The following is a 26,355-nucleotide window of genomic DNA, read 5'->3' as shown; positions in this document are numbered from 1 at the left end:
GGGCGGCGGGCAGGGAGGGCCTGGCTGCGGCCGGCCGGCGGCTCGCAGGAAGGAAGGGCCTGCGTGCAGGTGACTGCGCCGGAGACCGCGTAGGGGCGGGGCAGGCCGGTCGCACGGCCGAGACGGAGAGCCTTGGTTCCCCCGCCAGAGGGATGGTTTCCTCTGGCCAAGGCGCCAGGGTTGCAAGGCGAACGCAGTACAGCACTCAACTGAAGACTCTGCGAGCCCCACTAGTTACCCGCAGAGTTGGCGTTCGTACTCCCCTGAGAAGGGGGCTCATTTGTTTCTGTTTTACCTATGAGAACGCAGCTCAAACACTGGACTGACTTACTTGGCCGAGGTCTCCCAGAGAGGGAGGACTGGGGAGGATGGGAAAGGGAAGGGGAGAGAATTCTAGCAAGTAAGCTGCGCACTACATGAGTTCTGGAGTGGTACATAGAGACATAAAACTTCCTCGAAGTTTCCCAGGTGGGACTTTTTTGCTAAGAAGTGCTGGGTTCCCGGATGTGGGTGTACACCTGTTGCTCTCGTTCCCAGCTCCCTTATCAATGTGTTGTATTTTCTTTGCCCGTGGAAGCTTAACTGTGGTCCTGCAGGTGAGGAAGGACCTTGGTGGAATTGGCTGCAGATTGCACTGGAAGCCTGGGTGGCAGTAGCCATTCAACCCTGTTAGTTTAAGCAAGGAATTTGAATGACTCTCACACTTGATGTGATCACCCATGAATGTTAACCAAGTCAAATAATTAAAACAACTTCTCTGCCTCTAGTTAGCTTAGGTGTGGACCAGGAAGCCTGGATTACTTGCAGTTTCAGATACTTTGCCATCTTGATGTGGAGAGGCATTGCTTTTGCTGGGCATGCTGGTATAGGCTGAGGAGGAGGGAGAGAGAGGAGGATCAAGAGTTCCAGTCCAACCGGGCAGTGGTGGTGTACACCTTTAATCCCAGCACTTGGGAGGCAGAGGCAGGAGGAATTCTGAGTTCCAGGACAGCCAGAGCTACACAGAGAAACCCTGTCTCGAAAAAAAAAAAAAAAAAAAAAAAAAGAGTTCCAACCCAGCATGAGTAACATGTAATTCTAGGCTAGCTTGAGCTACATAGCAATATTCTGTCAAACAAAAAACATGGGGGTGCACACCTGTAATCTCAGCACTTGGGATACAGAGGCAGGAGAATCACCACAAATAGTGACTTGAAGGCTAGACTGAGCTTCATATAAAGACCCTGTCTCACCGGGCAATGGTGGCACACGCCTTTAATCTCAGCGCTTGGGAGGCAGAGGCAGGCGGATTTCTGAGTTCGAGACCAGCCTGGTCTACAGAGTGAGTTCCAGGACAGCCAGGGCTACACAGAGAAACCCTGTCTAAAAACAAAACAAAACAAAAAAGACAAAAACAAACAAACAAAAAAAAACCCTGTCTCAAAACCAAAGAAATAAATATGTATTGGGTGCTGTAATTACTATGGTACTGAATCGTGGCCCATTTCATAGATGAAGACTCAGAACCCAGCAAGCTGAATTCTTTTCCTGGCATCTCTGTTGAAGTCTCCTCATCACAGTACACAAATCCACATGTTAAATTCATTTACTCAAGACACTGGCCGTTTGGTCCCCGTATTCTTCCCACCCTTGCTAGCATTCCTCAACAGTTGTCATCCCTTAGAGACTGAGTAAGAAGAGAAAACCCCTACCACTGGGTGCCTGGGCTTAGAAAGCACTATTTCCCCTGGCTCCTATCCACTAAAGTTCACCTCCTGGTAATCGCCAGCCAGGAACCTCAGTGCTGGTGATGAGCTCAATATACTGGATTTTGCCCAGTCAGAATCTTTTATAACCTGCCTAGGTCTGTGCTAATTTCTATACATGCCTCTTCCATATGAAGGACACAATCCTGGACTTCTAGAATCCCCTATAAAGGCAGACCTTTGGACTCTAGACTACTGTGTATGGAGCACTTCCCTTCCTGCCTTCTGTATATGCATGCATACACACACACACAGAGACACACACAGACACACAGAGATACACAAACACACAGACACACACAAACACAGAGACACACAGATATACAGAGACACACACACAGACACACACAAACACGTGGGGGTAGAAGGAAAGAAGAGGGAGAAGAAGGCAGTTTTCTCTCTCCTGCTACCCTATAAAAAGATGCCTGAAAATTCTCTTCACCCTTCAAGCCTCAGTGTAAACATGTTCCAGCCAAACTTAGAAACTCACTGCACAATGCTCCCATTCCATTCCTCGCCTAGCGATCCCTTCATCCAAGTACCTTGCCTGGGAGGTCCAGGGACATAGTTTCATGACACAGTGTGGTACACACAAAGCTTTGGGTTCTGTTCCCAACATTGGGGGAAAAATCTTTGCCCTGTACTTTCTGCATCTGACTCTTCATCCCATGCTTCCTGCATCTGATTCCTTGCCTAGTGCTCCCCATGCCCATCCCCTTGCCTGAGCGAATAGCTCAGCACACAGCCAGGTGTGGGCAGAGACAGACTTCCAGGCAGCTTTACGGCTCCTCAGCAATGCCTGCCCCAGGTCTCTGGCACTTACAATTCCAGTCCCCAGATAAAAACATCATTGCCCCCAACCTCACCCAGCCTCAGCTGCCACAGTCTGGTAGGCGACATGATGGGTAATGAAGCTCGAGGGCTATGGGAGTCAGCACCACAAGGGTGGGTTTGTAACAATTTAAAGCTCAGATTGGCCAGAGCAGGCCAGAGCACTCAGATATATCCATGTGTGATATGGAACAAGAGACTTCACTTCTACACATCAGTGTGTGGACAACATGAATCTACTTGTCCTTGAGATGAGGACCAAACAGAGTCAGGCACAACCTGCATGGGACATGGGACTGGGAGTATAGAAGGTACACAATTCCCGGTGGCATATAGAACACGAACAACAGCCCCACACTTATCTCACGCCTCTCTCCACCACGGCCTTCCCCAGCACTCCTCCCTGCCCTGCTGTGAATTGGTGACCTTTCCATATTTTGATAAGACAAATCCTGCCCATGGCTTGAAGGACCCCTGCACCCAGTTAGCCATGTTTGCTTGGCTGGCATGGGTATCTCTGCCCACAGAGAACAGCAGGGCAGAATCCATGACATAGATGGGAAACATGGGGGACAGCACTTCCCCCCCACATCTCCCCCACAGCCTCTGGGCATCCTGAGCTTCTTCCCCTTAATCTCAGGCAGCTCCATGAACCACTCCAGCTAATGGGTGTGACAGATGTGACATTCCGTGCTCTGATGTCCTCTGTCACGCTCTCACTGGGGACTGTGCAAAACCAGCCCAGTGATATCCTGGCTGTCAGCTCATTTCTGTGAGCCCCAGTTCCAACTGTGTAAAAATCGGTGTCTGCCTCCAAGGGCCCTGCAGCGTCATGGCCCAGCACCAACGAGAAAGTCCAGGAATCACCCAGTTACTGACACAAGTGAACCCCCCAAAGCCAGCCCTTGGTTGCTTCTTGCTTGCTACGGAGGGGCAGGAGAGGACAAGTCATAGCTACCTCCTCCCCTTGCCCTGGAGGAAGCCCCGACCAGAGGCCCCAATGTTTACAGGCCTCTCTAGGCAGGAGATGGGTTACGTAAGGCCAGATGTTTGTGAAACTGGCCCAGGCCCAAGTCTGAGACACACTCTGTAATCTCAGAGCCCCTTTAGGCCCTCCTCCTTCTCCCCTCCCCCCACCTGGCTCACTGGCCCAGGCTAGTAGTTGCTGATTGCACATTACCCAAACATCCTTCAACCTAAAAGCTTGCAGGATCTGCGCCCTGCACCGAGGCAGAAAAAGCCCATCTCCCAGAGCCTGTCAGAGCTTTTGAAGCATCCTCTCCTTCCATGAGGTTCCCCCACTCCTCCCTCTTAAGTGCCCCTCTCTCTTGGCTAGTCCCAGCCTCCTCCCCACTTCCCTTCTCTATCCACCCTCACCCCTCCAACCCCTCAGGAGCCAGCCTACCCTTTGCCACCTGAGGACCCCCAGAGACAGCAGGTACGGATTGAACAGCGCGGGCCGGTCCCCAGGCATCCGCCATGAAGTCACCAGTCGGCCCTTGAGTGGGCTCCCAGCCTTGCCCTCTGCTGGCCTCTTGTCTGCCTGTCAAACAGGGTCTGGTGTTGGCTGTAGGTCCTTTTGGTGGGATGAGGCATCCCTGGCCACAGCATCCTCTGACCATTCTGCTACTGCAAAGGCCTGGGGCTCCCACCTCCCTCCCCCACCACAGCTGCAAAGGGAAAAACCGTTATCTTGCTTATACTACCTGGTGTTTGACCAACAGGGGCTCTAGGATTCCACACACCCTTGGGATTTGTATCCAAAAACCTAAAGGTCAAACCGCAGACTGCCAAGGAGTGGGCCACAGACATTTAACTACTGTGGTGTGTGCCAATCTGGTTCTAACATTAAAAACACTTGAGCCAGGTGTGGTCATGCACACCTGTGATCTCAGCACTTCAGAGGTGGAGGCAGGAGGATCAGGAATTCAAGACTGGCCTCAGCAACATAGCAAGTTTGAGGTCTACCTGGGCTACATGAGGCCCAAATGAAAACCACATTTAAAGAAACATTAGATACATATTTCTGATTTCTCTTGAAACATCTAAAAGATAATGGAGGTCTAGGTCCACCTTCCTCTCAGCAGTTACCATCCAGTGACAAGGGGTCACACATGTGACCCTAGGTCTGGCTCTCATCAGGAGCTTCTTCATCTGCCTGGCCTTTGGGGCATTACCTTGAAAGGAATGAATCACCGACTTAATACAGATGCATATGGCAGAGCCCTAGTGTGTCCATCATGACATCATCTCTACCGGGCAACTAAGTCACCAAGCAAAGTGGACAGCCTGGCCCAAAGCCACACAGCAGGTGACAGGTTGAGGAGAGGGGGCAGAACGTCCCAGTCCTCTGGAAACTGTAAGTCTCTGGAATGGTGTTTGAAGTATCAATTCACAGGTGCCAGGGAGCTTTGGAGAAAGGAGTGTTCCCCGTGACCACACTCCCTTCACAACCCACAGCCCTGACCACCACATGGAACCACCATGCTGGCTCTCTTCAACTTATACCCCCACACAGATGGTGCTCACTATGTGTTGTGAGTAGGAACAGGTGAATGAATGAATGAAGAATGAATGAAGTAGTTAACACTTCTGTCCAGTAGAGGAGGCCTGGGGTGGGGGTCAGGGCTTTCCATATTGCCAATTTCCTCTTAGCTCACAAAGCATGAAGAAATCACCCCCAAAAGAGGAAGAGTGAAGCTGTTAGCGCCCCTGTAATGACAGGAGTCTTCTGTCCCATCCCCTGTTAGTGACAGGGGTCCTTTGCTCCCTTCCCATTTCACAGAAAAGACTGGCCACCAAGCAGACAGAGGCATATAGATGTGACAGAGCCAGGAAGCAGGAAGACAAGGGTGGGGGTGGGGAGCAGAGGGAACCCTGCGTAGGGAAGCAGAGTCCTAGCTTCTACTTTGGGTCCCACCACAGGGAGGCTGTTCCCTTGTCGGTACAGATGGGTTGGACAGCATATACCTGTCCCCGGCTCTGATCAGTGACGGGCCACACTTGGCTACTGGTCACCTCTAACTTTTCAGGAGGCAGCATGGGGAACAATGGAGAAGGAAAAAGCGAAGCCACGGCGTCCTCCCTCACACTGCCTGCCTGCTGTCTGCCTCTGCCTCTGCCTCTGCCACTCCCCTTCAGAGATTTCTGGTGAGAACAGTCTATTTGCAGGTATGAAGGAGGAGCAGGGCATAGCTATGCTACTACAGCCAGGCCCAGGATGCCTCCGTGGCCATCCCCTGCATATAGCTCTGGCCCCCAGGACCCTGCAGAGCTTCAGGGTCCTCCAGGATGCTGCAGCACCTCCTTTAACTCACTCTGCTACTCCAGATCCCAGCTCCAGGAAGCCTGGCCCAGCAGCCCTATAGACTCAAAAAAATATTGCTCTCAGGAACTATTGGGACCTGCTTAGGGAAGGATAGTGTACCAGTAAGTCAGAAGCAGAGCCCTGGGCTTCTGACCCCAGGACCATCCCCACCCAGGTCCCCACTTGATGGTGGCTCTGCTGACCACCTCCTCCAAAGCTCCTCTTCTTAAGACCTCATGGCAGAGCCAGTCTGGTTCATGATGGTCCCAGAGGTCTTTGAAGGAGCTTATCCCACCTCCAACCTGATTTTCTTTCCTTTCCCCCTCCCCTTGTGCCCAAGCCTAGGACCCAACTACCGAGTCAGCCTGCTTCTGGTCAGCCAGTGAGTCTTCGCCTCTGCTTGGTTCTGATGCCTCAGGTTCCTCTGGCTGGAACTGGAGATAAGAAAGAACACAGCTGGGGCTGGAGAGATGGCTCAGCAGTTAAGAGCACTGACTGCTCTTCCAGAGGACCCATATTCAAATCCCAACACCCACAATGGCAGCTCACAACTGTCTGTAGCTCCATATTCTGATGTCCTCACACAGACCTACATGTAAGCAAAACACCTATGCACATAAAATTAAAAGCCAAAACACATGAGCCATGTGGACACATGTGTGCACACACACAATTAAAGAAAGAAAGAAAGAAAGAAAGAAAGAAAGAAAGAAAGAAAGAAAGAAAGAAAGAAAGGGAGAGAGAGAGAGGGAGGGAGAGAGAGAGAAAGAGAGAGAGATAGAAAGAAAGAAAGAAAGAAAGAAAGAAAGAAAGAAAGAAAGAAAGAAAGAAAGAAAGAGAGAAAGAAAGAGAAGGAAGACCATAGCTTAGCCTCGGTCATCCCCATGATTCACCCATCAATCTACCTTCTAAATTTTCCATCTATTTTCTCTTCATCCAACATCACTCGATCCATGGTGTCCATCCAGTCATCCTGCATGTGTCCCACATTACACTCCTGTCACCCACTGCCCATCGCTGTCTGCCAGCCATTCTACATGCACCTTTCATTTGGTTGCCACCCAGCCAGCCATCTACCATCATGTAGCTTCCCCCATCCACTCACCCATCTACTCATCCTTCCAGCGGTCACTCGTCATTGATTAAACACATATCCATCCACGTCATACTCCACTTAATGTTTACCCACCCAGCCCTATGCTCATCCATCACTGAACAACCACCACTGCCCGTCCCCCACCCATCTATCTACCATCTGACCATCATCCATTCAGCCATCCTTTACTCATCACCTAGCTACTCGACCATCCACTCGCTCTCTGTGTGCCACAAGGCATCCACGGATTCACTGACCTACCAGCCACTAAGTTGAACACCTCTTCTCCATCAGGCCTTGGGCTGAGAGCCAGAGGCACAGAGATAAACTACTCACAGCCCCTGACCCCATAGAGCTCATACTTGCTTGTCTTATGGTGCTGGAAACTGAACCCACGGCTTTGAGCATGCTGCGTAAGTGCCCTACCACCAAGCCACATTGTTGACCTGTGCCGTGATTCTAAGGGGAAACGCATATCCCACGTGACGGATGGATGGAAGCATAGCTGTGAAGGGCAGAAGGGGAATGTTGCCGGCCCCAAGGTGGGATCAGCACCAGAGGACAGAACATTAGATCTAAGACTTAAGCAGTGAACAGACATTTGGCAGGTGACAAGGGAGGGCGGAATCAGCAGCAGCGACGAGAACAGCATGTGCAAAAACATGATGTACAGAGTCCTCCAGCTAGCCCAGCACGGTAAGCACAAAGTATGGGGAGGAAGACAGAGGAAGGGGCATTGGATGACACGGCAAGCATCTTCATTACAGAAGGACCGGGGAGTTCTCCGCTTTGTCCTTCACGCTGGATTGACACATGTATGACACATGTATGATATGTACGACACATGTGTTCCTACAGAACTGCAGTCAGGGTGCAGTGCAGCCACCCCCAACACACGCATGCACACACACACACACATGAACACACAAACGCACGCACACATACACACGAACACACACATGCATGCACACACACGCATGCACATCAACATGAACACACACGCACGAACACACACGCACATACACATGCACGCACACACACAACACACACATGCACATACACACACACACGGACATACACACACACGCACGCACACACACATACACACGCATGCACGAATACACACACACGAACATACACACGCACACACGAACACGTGCACACACACACACACACACACACACACACACACACACACACACACCAATGCTCTGGGCTTGGTTGGAGGCATCACTAGGTTCAGCACTGGATCTATCCTGGCTAGTATCCCTACCCAGTGAGCACTCTACAGTCTCTTCTCCCTGTGTGAGCCACCCCCACCCCCACCCCATTCACCATCGACTAGTCTCTCAAGTAGAGGAACCCCAATCTTTCTGACCTCCCACCTCCCCTGTAAGAAGTCAGACTAAAGCAAGCTAGAGACCACTGGGAGACATCTTGGATCCCTACCCCACCCCCACCCCTGACCCCTGAGCATCCTGCGATTGGCCTGCCTTCCCATAGCCTGATGGCAACCCGAGGCCATGCCATCTGACCCTACACCCCTGGGGTCTCCGTACTGAATTAGACAGTCGACAGGATGGGGTGGGAGAGAGGCCGATGGTGCAGTAAGCACGGCCTTTGGAGTGGGATGCCTTAGTAAAACCCCTGCAGGTATGATTCCTGGGAAATTCTAATGCATATGGGCCTCGGTTTCTTCATCTGTAAACTGGGGACAGTGGAAGCTGCTTCTCCACTGTGCATGGCATATGTGGCCTAGGACACTGCTTGTGAGCTGGTGACAGAACTGCCAGGTGCCTTGCTATCCCATGGCGGGGGGGGGGGGGGGGCACAGTTTGAAACAATGGTCTTTGCTGCACACCCTTCAGATATGGGGCAGACTTACCCCCAGGTCTGGTGGGCTGTGGCTCTCTGGGTGATCTATCTGCTCCAGAGCAGGCAGAGGTGAAGTTTCTGGTCCACTTGTCACTTTGGTTGTTGGCCACTGGGTGGAGGTACAGGCAGGGCTGGGTAGCTGTGCTGGGCTCTCAGACTGCTGACCGGGCCTGTGTCCATTGGCTAGGGTGGCCTTGGCCCATCCTTCAGGCTGGGTCTGTGACTCTGTCTTCAGGGTGTCCTCTGTGCCTGAGGAACCCACCTCGGGTTCTGAAGCCTTGGCTGGGTCATGCCAGTGCCTAGCTGGGTCCTTTTGGGGCAGCCTAGCCTGCAGGAGCTCCAGGAGGCCTTCCCAGTCCAGCCTTGGGAGCCGAGTCCAGGCCCCATCCTCAGGTGCCCGGAGAAGCCCTAGCAGATCCCTCCAATCTAGGTCGGGTGGCCTCTCAGCACTACGCTGATGTGGGGATGCTCCCTCAGCCTTCCAGCCCATGACAGTGCTGGCCTCAGGCTGCCGGGCACACAAGCATTCTGCTGGGCCCGCCCAGGAGTTCTCTGGGATAGGTATAGGCTGGTGGGGCCTGGACAACTCCTGAAGTCTACCTTGGCCCCTTGTGGGGCCCCCCTGGATCCCATTACTGAGAGGCTCCTCCCAGGCCTCTGAATGTCCCCACTGTTCCCAGTGCTCCTGGGGAGGGCCCCTCCATATCCCCTCCAGGCTGGGACCCTCAGGTTCTGGCCAACCCCCCAGGCTTGAGCTCTCTTCCTGGCTGCCCCAGCTCTTTTCTGGGTGTCTGTTAGGACTTTGGGGTCCTGACAGCCCCTCCTGGCTCTGCCACCCTCCCGGAGGCTGCCTCAGGCCAGTGTAGCCACTCTCCAGATGCCTCTCTATCTGAACTTTCCTCTCAGGGGGCCTGGCTGATGTCCTGGCAGGTGGTGAGGTCCTCTGGAGCTGGCGGTCTCCCTCAGGCCGCCTTTCAGGACTCCTAGGATGTAGAGGTCCTGTTCTGCTCTGCCGGATTGGCTCTGCCTGCTTGGCAGAGGGCTTGGTCACCTGTGGATGAGGTGAAGGGACTGGTGAGGCTCCCGACTGTACCAGGTAGTCGCTGTCTGTCTTAGCCAAGCCCCAGAAGTGAGACTGTGTCTCTTTAGAAGCCTGGATCAAAGCAGGTGGGAAGCCACAGCTCTCTCTCTCTCTCTGCGGCGTGCAGCTCTCCCATCTCACACACTTTCCTCTGCTACAGAAAGAGATCTGCAGAGAGCTGCTCACTTTCCAGACTCCCCTCCCTAAGCTATCAGGTACCCGAATTTCCACCGTGGGTAACTGTGCCACTGGGGTGTGCCTTGCTCTCTAAGTTTCATTTGAGATCCAATCTCAAGGCTGGATGAGGCAGCCCCAAGAGCTTGCCGGGTGCACCTGTGGCTCTCAGAGATAGCAAGATAGCAGGTGCCTCCAAGGGGACAGCTCTGAGGGGACATCTTCAAAGGATTTGCATGGAGTCCCATGCATCTTGCCAAGAGCTCCTGGCCCATGGAAAAAGAGTACAGTTCAATCCCATGCTGGGGACCAACCCTTCTCACAGAGGACCTCCCTGCCCAGGACACATGCCTGGAACCAAGGGTCTTGGGAGAGGCAGTGATCACTCGTGAGGGCTGGTGGCTAGCAGTTCTCACCTGCCTGCTGGGGGCAGGGCTGGACTGTCTTCGAAGTTGGCTCTGACCTTGGCTGGGCCGCTGTGACCGTCCCTCATCCCGAGCCTGGAAGGCCCCCGGTGCCTCCGATTTCCTATGAGGAAATGTAGCTGTTCCAGAGGGCCCTGGGGACTCCACTCCAGTGCCCCGCATTCCCCAGTCACCCCTGATCAAAGACTCATTGAAGGCCCAAAGTGAGGATGACCCTCTCAGGGTCTCAGTGTCCCCTTCTGGAAAGTGGGGACATGTAATCTGACTCCTAAGACCATGAAGAAGATACAGGAGTGAGGGTGGGGAGGAGCCCATGGCTTTCACCCACCTCATGCAGCCACGAGCCACCAAGTAGCTAGCCACCCCCAACAAAGGTTAGACTAGTTCTTGTGGGAATTCAGATTTATTGAGCATCTATCGAGTACCAGGCACTGAGCAAAAATAATCACAATGTTTAAAAAAAAATTTATTGAGCACTTCCTACATTCTAGATACCAAGCCCTTGTGTGCCATGAAGTCCCACTTAATGTGGTGCAACTACTTTGACAGGACAAGGGGGGGTGAATGTTTGGGCACCCTGTTTCCCATCTTTCTGCCCTTTCCCCATCCAGATGCAAAGTGAGGATTCCTCGAGCCAGCTGCATTCTGTGCTTCTCTTAGAGCTAAACCAAACTCTATCACTCAGTTTTGAGAATGCTTGCTTGCCCCTTCACAACCACTGGCAAAACAGCTCCTGGCTGGATGACCAGGAAGAAACAGTTCTCTCCAACACAATAATTGCAGAAAGGTCACTAGCAAATGTCACCATGAGATGACCTTCAGCCCATGCCAAAATCCTCGGTTCCAGAGACTTGTGTGGGTTAACAATGAGTGGCCATGGTTAGACTTTACGTGGTACCACTGTTATAAATCTAACAGGCTCAGGACAGCCTGTTCCCTCTCCTAGTAAGAGAGTTACTACAAAAGACTCAACCTCCATGAACCTTTACCTTCTGTGGGCTCTGGCTACTGGACGTCATCTAAGCTGGAAATGGAAAGAAGCATGTGTGAGATCCTAGGGCCCAGCCCCAGAACAGCAAAAATAAGTAAAATCAGTAGAGCCATGACTGGTGGTGGCTGAGCAAAACCACGAGCGACACCAGGAAGAAGAGAAGCTTTCAGTGAGCCCAGAGTGAGTCCCAAAAGGAGACAAGGGGTGGGGGTCTGTGAGGGGGCTGTGGGGACTGTCTCTCCCAAGTCTGTGCAGCTGAAGAACCATGCAGAACACTGCAGGGGTTTGCAGAAGGGACGGACCACGGGCATGACGACACCGGAGACCGCAGTGCTCAGGAGGTAGGGCAGGGAGACCAGGTGTTCAAGGTCATCGCTGACTATGTGGGAAGCTGGAGGCCAGCTGGGCAGCGTGAGACCCTGTCTCAAACCAACCAGCAGTGTGGCATCAGGCTTTGCTATCGTCCTGTGGCTTTGGCTGGTGTCATTAGAATTAGTTCTGGAGGCTGCTGGATCCTTAGCAGTCCTGAAGTCCCTGGATTCTAAGTTTGAGGGCTCCCTGATGAGGCTCCATTTTTAATCAATTGTAAGGCCTTTGAGCAAGTTTCCCCCAGAACTCACGTCTAGGAGCTTCAATGAAGCAAAGTCTTCTTCAACTTGACGGGGACCTAATGGGAAGGTGCAAATGTCCTGTCTCTTTCCAACACGCATTTTCCATACAAACTCCAGCTCGCTCAATGGTCACTCCTTCCAATATGTCTTCCCTTATCCCTTATGAAAGACAGGACTGAAAGCCCTGGAAGATCCTGACACACACACACACACACACACACACACACACACACACCATGGAAACCCAGCTCTTCTGCAACAGGACCTGCCTGGGGAAACTTGTTCCCAGGGGTTGATGTAGCTGACCAAGGAAACGAGTTTCCTTAGGATTCTCAGATGGGCCTGTTTGCCTCCAAATGGTGTCAAAGAACCAACAGAGGAGGGTAGCACACACCTTTAATCCCAGTACTGGGAAGCAGGGGCAACTATGAGTTCCAGGCTAGCCTGGTCTACATAGCATATTCCAGACAAACTAGGACTACATAGTTTTTATTTGTTTGTTGGTGTTTTTTTTGTTTTGTTTTGTTTTGTTTTTTTAGTTTTTTTAGTTTTTTCAAGACAGGATTTCTCTTGCCTTTTTCGAGACAGGTAGCCTTGGCTGTCCTAGAACTCACTCTGTAGACCAGGCCAGTCTCGAACTCAGAAATCCACCTGCCTCTGACTCCCAAGTGCTGGGATTAAAGGCGTGCGCCACCACTGCCCTGCTTGTTTGTTTGTTTTTTAAAGAACCAAAGACACCAAGTCTAGGTGACCCAAGGAAGACTGTTGACTGTTATAATATGACTCTTCCAGAAAAGTGTTCCAGGCTCAGAACAAAGTTTGGGCAAAGTAGATGCTCAATAAATACACATCAGAGTAGAGTAGTAAATGGAAGACAATAAAAATACAACCCTGGTCACACACGCCACCCCGCTGCCTCATAAATTCTGCCTCTCACACAAATGCATGCCATCCACAGAGGGCAAATGGTACGCCGCCTGGAAACATACTAGATAGAGAAAATACCCCAGAGGTATACCACTGAGATGGGAAGACAATCTAGTAGGATGGGGAGGAGAATAAAGGACAGAAGTAACTGCGAGTCAGTTGTGCTTCCTCACACCTGTAATAATAGCTAGCACCCAAAAGCCTGAGGCAGGAGGATAGAACAGCCTGGGCTACACAGAAAAGCCCTATCTCAAAAATAAGTAACTATGAGAGAGAATACCTAATAAATGTGTAAACACATTTGTGATGTCTGTTACAGAGCCAGCATGAACTCACCCTGCATTCGGCTGCACTGTGAGGTCGGTGCCGACCTGGGCTTCAGTGAGACCCTGTCTCCAACCCACTCCTTCCCCAAAATTGGTTTTCCTTTTTTTAAAGACCAAAGAAAGAAATACACAAATGCCAAGGGTCAACAAAACTTCTCTCTTGGATAGTAAATGAATCAAATTTACTGGGACGGGCATTCAAATAGATGAAACTTCTCATCCAAATTCTAATCTAACAGAAATCTTGCCTAAGGACCAGCAAAGAAAAGAACCTTAGCATGCCAGAGCTCAGGAGGCAGAGGCAGGCAGATCTCTGAACTCAAAACCAGCCTGGTCTACTGTGGGAATTTCAGGACAGCTTGTCTCAAAAAAGAGAGTGCTGGAAATGCTCTAACATTACTGTGTGGGTCATATACTAAAACCCACTAGATAATACTCACAACGTTTCCAGTCTTCTAGGTACCCCTACCTTATCTCTCTTATCTTTAATTAGTGGAACTGCATCTTTAAAAAAAAAAAAAAAGCAGCCGGATGTGGTGGCGCACGCCTTTAATCCCAGCACTTGGGAGGCAGAGGCAGGTGGATTTCTGAGTTCGAGGCCAGCCTGGTCTACAGAGTGAGTTCCAGGATAGCCAGGGCTATACAGAGAAACCCTGTCTCAAAAAACCAAAAACAAAACAAAACAAAACAAAACAAAACAAAAAAAAAAACCTCAGGGGCCAGCTCTGCTGAAGAGAGAAGAAAAATCCCAGCCAGGCGAGCAGGGGGATGGGAGAGGGTCCCAGCAGTAGCATACTTCCGATGACTATTCATAGACACTAGGACTCAGCTCTCTGTATCCCTGTCCCTGGAAAGCAATGCCTAAACCTTTCAAAGTCTGTAATTCTGGGAGCTTTTCCGTAAAGGCGTGGCTGGGGGCGAGGGCAGAGTATCTCCTTGGCAGGTGTACATTTTGGGATCCATACCCAGCACTCAGAGGAATAAAACCCAGGACATTTATCTACTCAGAGCTGTGGATCAAGCACAGGGCTGCACATGCTGCCAAGCACTCCGTCACTGAGCTACATCCCCAGCCCCTGACCATACGTGTAAAATGGCATGTCTATCTTCCCATAATGCACAGAGAGCGAGTTACAGGTACTTTCTTTTTCTCCCTCATGCAGGGAAGAAACAGTAAACCCACCACTCTGGATCAAACCCTTCCGGAGTTTCCCCTCAATAAAAATCAATGGGCTGTTAATAGTCTCTCCTCCTTTGACAGATGAGGAAACTGAGGCCTAAGTAAGTTAAATTGCTTTAAGCAGGTATCATAAGATATAGGGGAGCTCTGACCCCAGATTTGAACTTAGACCGTCAGACTCCAGTGTTTTTGACTACCTGGCTACCCAGAGTGTTATTTCAACCTCAGGAAGAAAAACAAAACCCAAAAAACCCTAATATACAGACTGAGAGAGTAACTTGCCCAAGACTGTAGAGCCAGTGGGCAGCAGGTCTTGAACTCTTGCTTCTGGAACTTTCCAACTGTTCTCCCCAGCCCACCTGGCTGCCCCTGCCCTGGCTCACCTGCGCTCTTGCCCGAAGAGGCGCTCCACCTCTGCTCGGCCAGGGCTGCGGGTACGGCCTTCGTTGCTGCCCTGCGCCTGGGGCTCTGGCCCCCTCTGAGCCAGCCTCCTGGGTGGGGGCAGGTCAGCCAGCATGGTGTACTCCTCCCTTTCCAAGTTGTGTCTGGTCTCCCCTGGCGGGGCTGAGCCCCGGGAGCCTGAGCTACCTGGTGGAGGTGAGGGTGCCAGGAGACCTACGTCACTAGGTGGGTGGCGGGGAGGAGAGGACGCTCTGGGTGCATCCCGATGGCCGATGCAAACTTGGGGGGGCAGCAGTGGGCAGCCATGCAGAGAGTCAATGGAAGGGGCAAGACTCTCCATACTGGTGCCAGGAGGATCCTGGAAAAAGAGGGACGGCTCAGGGGCCTGGCGTGGTGGGGAGGAGAAGGAGGGAGCGTCTCTGTGCCCAATACACACAGGAGTGGGAATGTGGGGAGGCTCATGCATAGAGTCTGTGGAAGGGACAAGGCTCTCTGTGCTGGCCCTGGGGAGGTCTTGGAAGAAGGAGGGCTCTGGGAACTGGCGAGGTGGGGAAGAGGCCCGCGGAGCATCGCGATACCCGATGCACACTGGTGGGGGAAACTGAGGGGGGTCGTGCTGGGGGGACTCGTTCTCAGCATCTGATGTGTCTGGGAGGAAGGGGAAGGGATCGAACTGGGTGTGACGAGGGGGCGAAGTGGCCCGGGGGGCATCACGGTGCCCAATACACACTGCAGGCGGCATGTAGGGAGGTTCATGGTGGGGTGATTCGCTCTCAGACGAGCGGGGATCTGGGAAAAAGGGAAACGGGTCATACTGAAAATAGCGAGGTGGGGAAGAGGCGCGAGGTGCGTCCCGGTGCCCAATGCACACAGTGCATGGTGGCTGAGAGGACTCCAGAGAGGTCTGGGGAGCCCCTCGTGGTGCTGGGTGAAGAGGTGATGACGTCCTAGAGGCACTGGGATGGCCAGGGTTATGAGAGGAGGAGGAGGAGGTAGCCAGGGATGGCGAATACTGCTGGGGAGGGTCATTATGAGCTAGTCTGGTAGGAGCTGAGGTCTGAGGCTTGTCCCCTTGGGTTGGCCGGAGAGAAATGGATGCCCAAGGCACCTGGTTTTGTTTGGTGCGTGATGGAGATGAGGTTCGGGGACTGTCACTCTGTGTTGGCCGAAGGGGAAAGGAAGCCCAAGGGATATCTTTGTTGGTACGGTGGGGAGAAGGGTTCCTGGAACTACTCCCCTGAGTGGCACGGCGGGGAGAGGCTGGTCCTGGATTGTCCCTTTGAGTGCAACCTTGAGAGAAGGTCCTGGGGTTGTCTCGTTGGGTGCAGGCGCTTCGGAGATGTTCCCATCTGCTGCAGGAAGCTGTAGTCTTGTCTACTTGGGTAGACGAGGTCCTGGAGGTATTCTGTGATGTGCAGGAAGTCCTGGGGTTGTCCCGCTGGGCAGTTCTGTTGGGAGAGGAGGCCCTGGGATTGTCTCTCTGGGCACAAGATGTCCTGGGGTTGTCCCGCTGTGTGGTTCTGTTGGGAGAGGAGGCCCTGGGATTGTCTCTCTGGGCACAAGATGTCCTGGGGTTGTCCCGCTGTGTAGTTTTGTTGGGAGAGGAGGCCCTGGGATTGTCTCTCTGGGCACAAGACGTCCTGGGGTTGTCCCGCTGGGCAGTTCTGTTGGGAGAGGAGGCCCTGGGATTGTCCCTCTGGGCACAAGATGTCCTGGGGTTGTCCCGCTGTATGGTTCTGTTGGGAGAGGAGGCCCTGGGATTGTCTCTCTGGGCACAGGAAGTTCTAGAGTTGTCCCGCTGGGCAGTTCTGTTGGGAGAGGAGGCCCTGGGATTGTCCCTCTGGGCACAGGAAGTTCTAGAGTTGTCCCGCTGGGCAGTTCTGTTGAGAGAGGATTCTTGGGCACATGGAGGTGATGTAAGATGGGGGCCGTCTTCTGGGGCAGAGGTCTTCAGGGTCTCTGAAGTAGCCCTGAGGGGAGAGGAAAGTGGAGTATTCTTCCGCTGGGTGGACATGACTTTAGGAGTGTCCCGCTGGGATACCCTTGAAGGAGAGGAAGTTCTGGGGGTGTTCCGCTGGGTGTCCCTTTGGGTGTTTCGGGACAGAGAGGGGGTTTGGGGAGCTTCTTGTATAGAAGCAGCCTGGAAAACATCCCTTTGAGCAGAAGAAGCCTGGACGGTGGTCCGAGGGCCGCTCACTGGTGTCCCGGAGGAAGCCTGGGTTTGCCCTGAGCGCTGTCGCTCCAGAGAGAAGTAGCCGCTTTCCGATCGCAGCTTCGCCCAGTGCTGGCCGGCGCTCTGTCCACCACTGCCAGAGTCTGGAGAGAGATGAGGACGTCTAAGGTGAGGAGAGGAATCCAGGTAGGACAGAAAACTAGCACAGCCCCCAACCTGCTTCTAATAGGCTTCAGTGTCCCTTCCAAAGAGACACACTCTTCCTATTTAGGCCGAGACTAGCATAGGTACCCCTCTACTGACAGGCCATGGATATGCAATGACTCATGGGATGGTGCCAAATAGAGAAGGCCATGGCTATGTCAAAAGAAATCAAAGTTGTGGAGAACAGTGACCCCAGAGAGACCTCCAGAGTGGACCAGGAGCATCTGTTTGATGACTTTGGCTCCTCAAGTTTACTTCCTGGGTCAGATGACCACAAATCACCCCCACTTCTAAGAACCCACTTTCTTTTCTTTTTTTTCTTTCTTTCTTTTTTTTTGGTTTTTCAAGACAGGGTTTCTCTGAATAACCCTGGCTGTCTTGGAACTCACTCTATAGACCAGGCTGGCCTCGAACTCAGAAATCCGCCTGCCTCTGTGCTGGCGTGTGCCACCACCGCCCGGCCTAAGAACCCACTTTCATGGGTGCCAAGGTATAGTGTCTGTATCTATGCCTACACCAAAGGACTCTTCCTACTCTCCTGTCCCAAACACTCATCCCAGAGGCTGGAAATGTGCAAGGCTAGTGCAGCTGCTGGTGATGGGCACCTGCAGGTGTGCAAGAGACGCAGAATGCCAGGTCTCCCAGAGCAGACTCAGCCCCTAACCAGGTTACCACATACGACAGTTGATATTGCCAACAAGATGTACTCACGAGGGGACAGACCTATGAGCATGTCTGTGAGGGTGTTTCTAGTTTGAGTTAACCAAAGAAGAAAAGGCCAGCTGAAATGTGGGGAGCATTATCCCCTATCCGGCACTCGGGCCAAAGAGTGACTAATTAGAGGAGAGCAAGGGAGGGCCGGTGAAATGGCTCAGCGGGTGAATGTGCTTGCGGCTAAGGCTCAGGATCTGAATTTGATTCCCAGGACCCACATGGTGGAGAGGTTGTCCTCTGACCTCCACACAAGCACCTTGGCACATGTACACATGCACGCACAAATAAATAAATGAATTTTTAAAAAGAGAGGACACACAGGGACAGGGGAGGGGAGCTTGAGCTGAACATCTAGATCAGCGCTTCGCTACCTGGGGGTTGCAACCTGGGTGGGTAGAACGCTTTCACAGAGGTTGCCTAACACCACGGGAAAGCGCTGATATTTACATTCCTATTTGTAACAGCAGCAAAATCACATTAGGAAGTCGCAGCGAAAACAATGGTAGGGTTGGGGTCACCACACAATGAAGAACTGTATTAAAGGGTCACAGCATAAAGGAGGATGAGAACCACTGTTGTAGGTGCTTCCTGAACACAGAGCCGTTGTGACCGACCAGTTGTCACACTACTGCCACCATGCCACCCCTCCCATGCCAACCTCTCTCTTCACCCTTCCTTCCTTAAATGTCTTCTGGCAGATATAAAATGACTAACCCTTCAGGCACCTCCAGGATGTCACTGGGGTGCTGTTCTGAAGGATGGATGAACTGCTCTCAACAGTGACCACCACATCGCAGCCCCTGGCTGTCACCAACTTGGGGTCAACCGCCACCCTTCACAATCCCTTAGCCACCGGTTGTATGTCCTATTCCTTCCCCTGAAGTAGTAACCATGGCTGCTTTCATGAGGGCACTTCTCACCTGGGCGGTCACGGTGCACACCTTTAACCCCAGCATTTGGGAGGCGGAGGCAGGTGGATTTCTGAGTTCGAGGCCAGCCTGGTCTACAGAGTGAGTTCCAGGACAGCCAGGGCTACACAGAGAAACCCTGTCTTAACAAAAGGACACTTCTCTTTTTACAAACAGCCCTATCCCCTCCAACCTTGCTACACTGGTAGCTGGTGTCGGGAAGTCAGAACTTTCCACACTGGAGTGACTCTGGGCCCCACTAAAATGTCCTCTAAATCTACCTGCTTCTGTCATCTCCAGTCCCCACCCATGGTCACTGTCATTTGTTAGGACAGTCTCAAGAGGATGGCTGGCATGAGTGCTCTATGTCAAGTATCATAATTCCCCCCATCCCTGACAAAGCAAGGTGACTTGGTCTGCCCTGCTTTCACAACCCTTGAGGGGCAGGCAGGTAAGGAGAGGCCAGGAAGGTGACACAGGAGGAAAGACACGAGACCAAGTGACTAAATGCAGTCAGAGATCCTGCATTATGTCCCGGGTCAGTAAAAGGATTTTGGGGGGCTGGAGAGATGGTTCGGCCGTTAAGAACACTGACTGCTTTCCCAGAGGTCCTGAGTTCAATTCCCAGCAACCACATGGTGGCTCACAACCATCTGTAATGAGATTCTCATTAAGTCTTCTGGTGTCTGAAGACAGTGACAGTATACTCATATACATAAAATAAACAAAATAAATAAGTAAAAAGAAAAAGGATATTGGTTGGTGGGAACTGTAACCTTAGCACTTGAGAGATGGATGATGCAGGAGGATTGCTGCAAAGTTGTGGCCACCTAGGGGGTCTAGAAGTTGCAGCTGGCCAGGGATACTTTTTTTTTTTCAAGACAGGGTTTCTCTGTAGCCCCAGCTGTCCTGGAACTTACTCTGTAGACCAGGCTGGCCTCGAACTCAGAAATCCACCTGCCTCTGCCTCCCAAGTGCTGAAATTAAAGGCGTGCACCACCACTGCCCGGCTATGGCCAGAGATACCTTAACAAGATCTTGTAACAATCAAAGAGATCGTAGAGGGGCTGAAGAGATGGCTCAGCCGGTAAGAGCACTGACTGCTCTTCTGGAGGTCCTGAGTTCAAATCCCAGCAACCACATGGTGGCTCACAACCACCCTTAATGAAATCTAATGCCCTCTTCTGGTGTATCTGAGGACAGCTACTGTGTACTTACATATAATAAATAAATAAGGCTTTAAAAAAAAAAAAGATTGTAGAAGGGAAACTGGTAGATCTGATTCGTCTGTAGTTTATAGTGTTGTGTTAATGTTCTTAGTTTTCTTGCTGGGGCTGGGGCTGGGGCTTAGGGTCTCACACAGCCAGGGAAGTGCTGTGCTGAGAGGCAAACCCCCAGCCCCCACCAATGTGAGTTTCTTAACTCTACCCTCTGCATATGTTCTGTGTTGTGCATGAAGCTAACATTAGGGGCACCGGGGCAAAGGGTCCAGAAGCCACTATAGCTACCATCCCGGAGAATCTAGGATTATTTCAAAATGAAAAGAAGGAAAATATCATATCGTCCAGGGCCTCCCTGCTGGATTTGGAATGAGACTCTGGCTGTGCAGGAACTGTCTCCTTCCCCTCTCCAGCCTCACCCACTCTCTAAGGCCCAGCACCCACTCTTTGAGGTTCCCCAACACCACACAGGAGCCTTACAACCCCAAGGCTGTTTCTCTTGCTGACGCCTGCCTGAAGCAGCCTTCCGTCTTTGCCTAACTATATCCTTCTAGTACTTAGGGTCCCTGCCCAGGGGCTGCCTTCCATGCCCTTCGTCATGTCCGCTTCCTAGATTACCTGCCCCCTGGCAGCTCTGTGCAGAAGGGCCTTGCATTCCCATGGTGCCTCTGGGACTTGCAGAGGTGTGCAGCACACAGTAGGGATGCATCACACAGTAAGGATGCAGTACCCATACTGCTCCCACCCGTGGTTCTGCTTCGGCCTCTCCTCCAGTTGCCTTACTGTTTTGAGCTGTCTCCTGCCACCCCACCCATTAAGATCCTCTAGGAACCTGGCTCTCACAGGATGAGGCCTCCATACAGAGCAGGTACACAGTTGTGCTTGGGCAATCTGTGTCCTACACACACACACACACACACACACACACACCCGGGAGCTCTGCCAACTGGGATGTGCCTACTTAGCCCCTGAATGCAATGTAGCGAGTGGCCACCAGGTGGACAGTGGCCACAGATTCTGGCTAAGTAGGTCACAGAGAGGATACCACCTACTTTCAAGAGCAACAAAGCAAAAGCCTGGCTGTGTGGGGCCTGCCTGTAATCCCAGCATGGAAGAGGTGGAGACAGGAGGGACAGAGATTCCGGAGCTCACGTTTGCAGGGTCACAGGCATGCACCCCCACACCCAGGTCCTGTGTGTGATCCCGTCCCCGGGAGTCACATCAGGGGGGCAGCTTGTTGGACACTGAGTGGCCTCTTGGTTGCTGCAGTATCTTCAAAGCTCCCCAGCCTCAGGGAGCCTTTCCCTGTAGGTCAAGTGTGGTCTGAGGGAACACTGTGAGGACCCTGAACATTCTGGTTGTGGAGCAACCTCTCACCCTAGAATTCAGCATCAGCATCAGCTCTGGACTGAACGGAATGTTACTGGGTGGCTGCCACGAGTTTACCTATCTTCTAATCCTCCTGCCTCACTGCATTCTGACTGCATTCTGTCCAAACCATGCTTAGAGAAGGAAGAGACTCCCAACTGTTTGGCAAGGCTGAGGAGGCCCCGCCAGCCCACCCCACTGTGTCCCTTTACCCACAATTAAACTGCAGCTGCCAATGGGTCCCAGAGTTCTGCCTCCCTACCCTGCTCTCCTTGGTCCAAACAGTCTTTATGTCCTGTGCCAGCCCTGTACCCACGTCTTCCCTCATTCCTGTGTATTCCCTCGTTCTGACCTGGGTTACTACAGCTGGCTCCTGTCTGTCTGCTTTGCTGAATGGTGAGCTTTCTAGGGCAAGGGCCCATGCTAACTCCCCCCAAGACCCCAGAGCGCACCATGACCCAAGCTTCACTAGTGCATATTGATGAGACTCCTGCAGGGCCCAGGAAAAGCCATCAGGAAAGGGGTGGGAGGTAGCAGGCACCCTAGCCCCAACTCCTAACCACACTGAAGAAAGATACCAGGGACAGAATATGGTGTCCACCATACTGGGCTCACATCGCAGCAAGATGCTGGCCAAACTCACCAACCTCACCAACCTCTATAGACTTGGCACAACAGAGGTCCCCATTGCCCTCTCTCAGAACAGCACCCTGACTGCCTCTGGGGACTCTTCCCTCCTCCTAGCTCTGGCCATAGGTTTGCACGGGAGGCCAGACTTGGTCATTGAGATGACACACCACGGTCCCTGTGAGAACTCTTCCCGAGACTTTAACTATAGTCACGGGGAAGACACACCCTTTTCCTGTGGGACACAGACCGGCCGGCCGTCTGGTGGATATCATGGTATCATTGGAGAAGGGTTTAAAAAAGAATAGAGCCACTTCGGCAGTACTATCTGAACACCTGGGCCCAGCCATACCTGAAGTTCCGCCTGATCATTCTATTTATGGCAAGAATTCCATTTGTGTTCAGCCAGCTTCAGACTCTGAGAATTTAGAGGCTCCAATCTTTCAAGAGAGGTCAGTATGGCACATGATACAAGAACTTCTATTATTAAGATTCAAGGCCTTGGCAGGGCAGTAGTGGCGGCGCACGCCTTTAATCCCAGCACTTGGGAGGCAGAGGCAGGTGGATTTTCAAGGCCAGCCTGGTCTACAGAGTGAGTTCCAGGACAGCCAGGGCTACACAGAGAACCCCGTCTCGGGGGTTGGGGGTGGAAAGAGCAATGGCTGCTCTCCAGAAGCTCTGGGTTCAATTCCAGCAACCATTTGTCAGCTCGAAACTCCTGTTTCAGGAGTCCAACACCCTTACACAGACTACACACAGCTTAAACACCAATGCACATACATTAAAAAAAATTTGGTCCCTCCAGGGAAGACGGGGGCCCTTGGCCATCACCACTTCATGGTAATGAGACCAGCCTAGAAGGACTCACCCTCCTTCCTCTGGCCTGCTGTGTCTCCTCGGGCTGGGGACCTGGTGGCCTTTCGAGCACGGTCAGCTCTCAGTCCCTCCTGAGGCCTCCTTGGGATCATCGCGGTGAGTCTGCTCCTGTTGAGGACCCCCCCTGGCCTCTCAGTGTCCCAATCCTGCTAGAGAGAAAAGTTTGTCGGCGAGGAGAAGAGGCCCCTAGGTCTGTACTCCCAGCACGAAGGGCAGAATAATAGGATTTTTTTTTTTAAGGACACCTTAAACCTTAAACCCATGTGAGGCCCTCAGCCACAGTGGACCATCCGTCAGTCTTGAGGAGACACAGCCATTAAAGCCAAAAGTTGGGCCAAAGTCACACAGATGGGAGAAATAAGTTCAAGTGCCAGGTCCACTGCTTCCCAGCTTTGTGGACTCAAGCGAAGTGCTTCCAGTCTCTGGGCCTCAGCTCCTAACAGGGCCACAGCAGTCTTTCTTGGGCTCAGGTCCACTGAGACCTTTGCATGGCGCCTGCCACGTGTGTGAACAGGCTAGGCTGTTTCTTTTCTGTCGTTTCCTTTTGGGTGGGGTGGGGATGTCTCATGGGACGGGTCTGAGTGAGCAGGCAAAGGGACAGCCTCTAGGCTCCTGTCTCCTGCTAGCCCCTGCCAGCCCCTGCCAGCTCCCAAGCCCAGTCCCTTTCCCTCCACCTTTGGAAATCAACACTAGGACTGCTTATGGACTCAGAAGCACGTAGCCAGGGCAGAGCTGGGCCCAGTCTCACGCTTGCTCTGAACACCATGCCTACTTCTCAGCCCTGAGGCCTGAGCCAGCTGGTGACTCAACCAAAGTCTCTACGGACTGAGCCCCTTCCCCACCCCCTCCCGGAGCCAGCCCAGCAGCCCTGCCCTCCCAGCAGGGAAGGCAATGGCTAAGTTTGGGCTTGAGTTTCTGCTGTGAAAAGCTCAGCACCCCCTCTAGAGGTTTAGAGCTCCTCCCGTCTTCAGGACTGAGGACACTAGGTGACCCTGTCCTTGTACCCAGACGCCTGCCCTCAGCTCACCACAGAAGAGGGATTGCTGGTATCATGAGGGGTATTGCTGTCTTGGCTGGCACTGGTGTTGGAGTTGGGGTCCTCGTCTTTGTTGTTGTCCTCTGTGCAGCTACTACAGGCCAGGCCCTCCAGATAGGGTATCCCCTCAGGGTCCTGGTACCTGCTGCTTGGGGCACCTGCAGGGTCCTCTGCAGGGAGAACTGTTGTTGGGGACCAGACCCTGGAAGAGAAGAGAGATCAATGACTTCCCCCCTCCAGAAGGTAGCAGAGTGAAGGACTGAGCCCTGCCCACCCAGGTACATGTGGGTGTGTTCACACCGTGCCAGGGTGTGAACTGTTCTGCAGCTGCTGAACAGGAAGTTGATGCTGAGGGTGTCTGGCCCGGGCTGTATATCAGCCACCTCCTAGACCTGTAGCACCCTCCCATAGGGGTGGGCAGCTGTGGGGACCCGAAGCTTGGCTCCCAGATGAAGGCAGTTAAGCAGTGTGAGGTGAAGCAAGCTCTGAGGGCAGGCGCTGTGGAAATAAGTGTGCTTTACGAAGTCCTGTGGCCCTGGCTCAAGAGGCTTGCAGCTCGCGGTATTCCCAAAGTGACCCACACTCGGGCCTATAAACTAGTAAGGAGGGCTGGAGAGGTGGCTCCGCTGTTAAAGGCTAAGTCCCCAGTCCAAAATATAAAACAGGCAGTAGTGAAGACACAGTAAAGGAGATCTACCGTTAAGGGAACAAGGGAGCATTCTACACACATCCATGTGTGTACACCCTCACACCTAAACCACACAATGCAGGTTTGCAAATCAAATGCTCTGTCTGACAAGGCCGAGATCAAAGATTCTACTAATGAATGTGTCCCCAGATTTCCTAAAGTACATCAACTGCCAGAGCCTCCCTTTTTTCCTCTTAAAATAATGCCCACCTGGGGTGAAGGCTTGCGCTCACACAATGAGGATTTAGGACAGCCTCTCCTTAAGTTTTATGCCTGATGTATGGGAAGGCAAACCCAGGATCTTAGGCCCACTGCCTGTCACTGAGCTCAGCCCGTCTTAGCTTACAAACAGGAAAAGTAAGTCATAAAGAGATGTGATTGCATACCAAAGGTCCCACAGCCCACCATAGCAGATGTGGAGTCAGGCTGTAGCTCTCTGGACCCTAGAGTCAGGGCCTCCCAAAGTCTCATGACCCCAGTAGGGAACCTGAGGCCAGTTTAGGCCTGGATAGGAATCTCAAATCCGGGGGACCTAGTCAAGCAGGGGTGATCAGAGGTACCCTTGCTAAGAGGACCATTCAGCCTTTTGGGGGGCAAAAGGGGACAGAGTCTAGCTATGTAACCCAAGGAAGCCTTGAGCTCCAAATCCTCTCACTTCTAAGTGCTGGTATTACGTCCATCTGCCACTACACCCAGCTCCTTCAATCATTTAAAGTCATACCCAAGGACCAGGCGAAGTACATAGCTATCCCCTGCCCCATGGAATTATGGGATGGGCAGAACCACCAGGAAAGACAGCCAGGCCCAGAGTCAGAGACCCAAGTAAAACAAGGACAGATCGTCGGGCAGTGGTGGCACACACCTTTAATCCCAGCACTTGGGAGGCAGAGGCAGGTGATTTCTGAGTTCGAGGCCAGCTTAGTCTACAGAGTGAGTTCCAGGACAGCCAGGGCTACACAGAGAAACCCTGTCTCGAAAAACCAAAACAGAAAAAACAAAACAAAACAAACAAACAAACAAACAAAACAAGGACAGATCAATGTGAGCTTTCCAAGGGACCCCAAGAATCATGCCTAAAGCCCTCTGTGCCCAGACTTTGTGGCTGACCACATGACCCATGCCAGCCCCTGTAGATGAACACCGTCATCATGAAGAGACACATGGAGGGGAATAAGTGGGCATTCTCTCCCTCCGTGCCCCCCACCCCTCGAGCCCATTCTTGAAGCCTGGGGCTCTACCCACCTCTGAGGCTCCTGACCAAGGCCAAGACCAAGGCTGTCCACAGACTGGCCAACACAGGTGGTGGTGCAGAGTGGGTTTTGCAGGGCTGGTGGGCAGCGAGGCAGGTCGCAGTAGGGTGCCTCAGCACTGGAAGGGCTGAGAGGCTCCTGGGCCTGCGTTGGAGAGAGGAGACAGCTCAGGCCCACGTGGGACTCCCCCTCCCCTCCCCCAGACAGCCCCTCCCAGCTCAGACTGGTGGATGTCTCCAGAAGTCACCTCCTGGTGATTTCCCTGCTCAAGGAGACCTGCCATCCCATCAGCTAGAGGTGCACTGGAGACCCAGGTCAGC

General features: G+C 52.6%; 1 protein-coding gene across 6 annotated transcripts in view; it reads right to left on the bottom strand.

Annotated features, from left to right (window-relative positions):
• Triobp (TRIO and F-actin binding protein) overlaps positions 1 to 26,355 on the bottom strand; it is a 62,267-nt gene that overhangs the window by 25,503 nt on the left and 10,409 nt on the right. For 2 of the 6 annotated variants that reach the window (XM_031348990.1, XM_031348984.1), the window contains 7 exons: positions 26,028 to 26,179; positions 24,089 to 24,299; positions 23,054 to 23,210; positions 14,953 to 17,287; positions 10,526 to 10,637; positions 8,865 to 9,905; positions 6,240 to 6,317 (listed from right to left, as the gene is read on the bottom strand). In XM_031348990.1, the coding sequence (XP_031204850.1) occupies positions 6,240 to 6,317; positions 8,865 to 9,905; positions 10,526 to 10,637; positions 14,953 to 17,287; positions 23,054 to 23,210; positions 24,089 to 24,299; positions 26,028 to 26,179 (4,086 nt within the window). Of the gene's footprint in view, positions 1 to 3,981; positions 4,120 to 6,239; positions 6,318 to 8,864; positions 9,906 to 10,525; positions 10,638 to 14,948; positions 17,288 to 23,053; positions 23,211 to 24,088; positions 24,300 to 26,027; positions 26,180 to 26,355 lie in introns of those variants that run through there. The other 4 variants (XM_031349032.1, XM_031348998.1, XM_031349006.1 and 1 more) reach the window with 4 other exon arrangements.

The sequence above is a fragment of the Mastomys coucha genome, unplaced genomic scaffold (assembly GCF_008632895.1).
Source record: "Mastomys coucha isolate ucsf_1 unplaced genomic scaffold, UCSF_Mcou_1 pScaffold11, whole genome shotgun sequence".
NCBI classification, from domain to species: domain Eukaryota; kingdom Metazoa; phylum Chordata; class Mammalia; order Rodentia; family Muridae; genus Mastomys; species Mastomys coucha.
Note: the sequence above shows the minus strand (reverse complement) of the source record. Positions and strands in the feature narration are given on the sequence as shown.